The following is a 2,500-nucleotide window of genomic DNA, read 5'->3' on the forward strand; positions in this document are numbered from 1 at the left end:
TCCTACGGATTGGATCAAAGACAATTCTTGAAGGAGGTTTTCAACTCCAGGGATGAATTGAAAAAGAAATCTTTATTGGTTCTACCTCCTATTTTTTATGAAGAAAATGAATCTTTTTATCGAAGGATCAGAAAAAATTGGGTCCGGATCTCCTGCGGGAATTTTTTTGAAGATCCAAAACCAAAAAGAGTGGTATTTGCTAGCAACAACATAATGGAGGCAGTCAATCAATATAGATTGATCCGAAATCTGATTCAAATCCAATTCCAATATAGTCCCTATGGGTACATAAGAAATGTATTGAATCGATTCTTTTTAATGAAGAGACCTGATCGCAACTTCGAATATGGAATTCAAAGGGATCTAATAGGAAATGATACTCTGAATCATAGAACTATAATGAAAGATACGATCAACCAACATTTATCGAATTTGAAAAAGAGTCAGAAGAAATGGTTCGATCCTCTTATTTTTCTTTCTCGAACCGAGAGATCCATAAATCGGGATCCTAATGCATATAGATACAAATGGTCCAATGGGAGCAAGAATTTCCAGGAGCATTTGAAACATTTCGTTTCTGAGCGGAAGAGCCGTTTTCAAGTAGTGTTCGATCGATTATGTATTAATCAATATTCGATTGATTGGTCTGAGGTTATTGATAAAAAAGATTTGTCTAAGTCACTTCGTTTCTTTTTGTCCAAGTTACTTCGTTTTTTGTCCAAGTTACTTCTCTTTTTGTCTAACTCACTTCCTTTTTTCTTTGTGAGTTTCGAGAATATCCCCATTCATAGGTCTGAGATCCACATCTATGAATTGAAAGGTCCGAACGATCAACCCTGCAATCAGTTGTTAGAATCAATAGGTCTTCAAATCGTTCATTTTAAAAAATTGAAACCCTTTTTATTGGATGATCATAATACTTCTCAAAAATCGAAATTCTTGATCAATGGAGGAACAATATCACCATTTTTGTTCAATAAGATACCAAAGTGGATGATTGACTCATTCCATACTAGAAAGAATCGCAGGAAATCTTTTGATAACACGGATTCCTATTTCTCAATCGTATCCCACGATCAAGACAATTGGCTGAATCCCGTGAAACCATTTCAGAGAAGTTCATTGATATCTTCTTTTTCTAAAGCAAATCGACTTCGATTCTTGAATAATCCACATCACTTCTGCTTCTATTGTAACAAAAGATTCCCTTTTTATGTGGAAAAGGCCCGTCTCAATAATTCTGATTTTACGTATGGACAATTCCTCACTATCTTGTTCATTCACAACAAAATATTTTCTTCGTGTGGTGGTAAAAAAAAACATGCTTTTTTGGAGAGAGATACTATTTCACCTTCGTCAATCGAGTCACAGGTATCTAACATATTCATATCTAACGATTTTCCACAAAGTGGTGACGAAAGGTATAACTTGTACAAATCTTTCCATTTTCCAATTCGATCCGATCCATTAGTTCGTAGAGCTATTTACTCGATTGCAGACATTTCTGGAACACCTCTAATAGAGGGACAAAGAGTAAATTTGGAAAGAACGTATTGTCAAACTCTTTCAGATATGAATCTATCCGATTCAGAAGAGAAGAGCTTGCATCAGTATCTCAATTTCAATTCAAACGTGGGTTTGATTCACACTCCATGTTCTGAGAAATATTTACAGAGGAAAAAACGGAGTCTTTGCCTAAAAAAATGCGTTGACAAAGGGCAGATGGATAGAACCTTTCAACGAGATAGTGCTTTTTCAACTCTCTCAAAATGGAATCTATTCCAAACATATATGCCATGGTTCTTTACTTCGACAGGGTACAAATATCTAAATTTGATATTTTTAGATATTTTTTCAGACCTATTGCGGATACTAAGTAGCAGTCAAAAATTTGTATCCATTTTTCATGATATTATGTATGGATTAGATATATCATGGCGAATTCTTCAGAAAAAATTGTGTCTTCCACAAAGGAATCTGATAAGTGAGATTTCGAGTAAGTCTTTACATAATCTTCTTCTGTCCGAAGAAATGATTCATCGAAATAATGAGTCATCGTTGATATCGACACATCTGAGATCGCCAAATGTTCGTGAGGTCCTCTATTCAATCCTTTTCCTTCTTCTTGTTGCTGGATATATCGTTCGTACACATCTTCTCTTTGTTTCCCGAGCCTATAGTGAGTTACAGACAGAGTTCGAAAAGATCAAATCTTTGATGATTCCATCATACATGATTGAGTTGCGAAAACTTCTGGATAGGTATCCTACATCTGAACAGAATTCTTTCTGGTTAAAGAATCTTTTTCTAGTTGCTCTGGAACAATTAGGAGATTGTCTAGAAGAAATACGGGGTTCTGGCGGCAACATGCTATGGGGTGGTGATCCCGCTTATGGGGTCAAATCAATACGTTCTAAGAAGACAGATTTGAAAATAAACTTCATCGATATCATCGATCTCATAAGTATCATACCAAATCCCATCAATCGAATCACTTTTT

At 35.3% G+C, this 2,500-nt stretch overlaps 1 protein-coding gene across 1 annotated transcript in view; it reads left to right on the forward strand.

The window, feature by feature from the left end:
* Positions 1-835, forward strand: part of LOC125599712 (protein Ycf2-like) — a gene marked incomplete at its 3' end in the record, with an annotated part of 2,823 nt that extends 1,988 nt beyond the window's left edge. Inside the window, 1 exon segment of the mRNA XM_048772855.1 lies at positions 1-835. This exon segment is cut by the window's left edge and continues 1,988 nt beyond it. Coding sequence (XP_048628812.1) covers positions 1-835 — 835 coding nt within the window.
* Between the last annotated feature and the right edge of the window lie 1,665 nt (positions 836-2,500).

Source organism: Brassica napus, unplaced genomic scaffold (assembly GCF_020379485.1).
Source record: "Brassica napus cultivar Da-Ae unplaced genomic scaffold, Da-Ae ScsIHWf_1968;HRSCAF=2616, whole genome shotgun sequence".
In the NCBI taxonomy this organism is placed as follows: Eukaryota; Viridiplantae; Streptophyta; class Magnoliopsida; order Brassicales; family Brassicaceae; genus Brassica; species Brassica napus.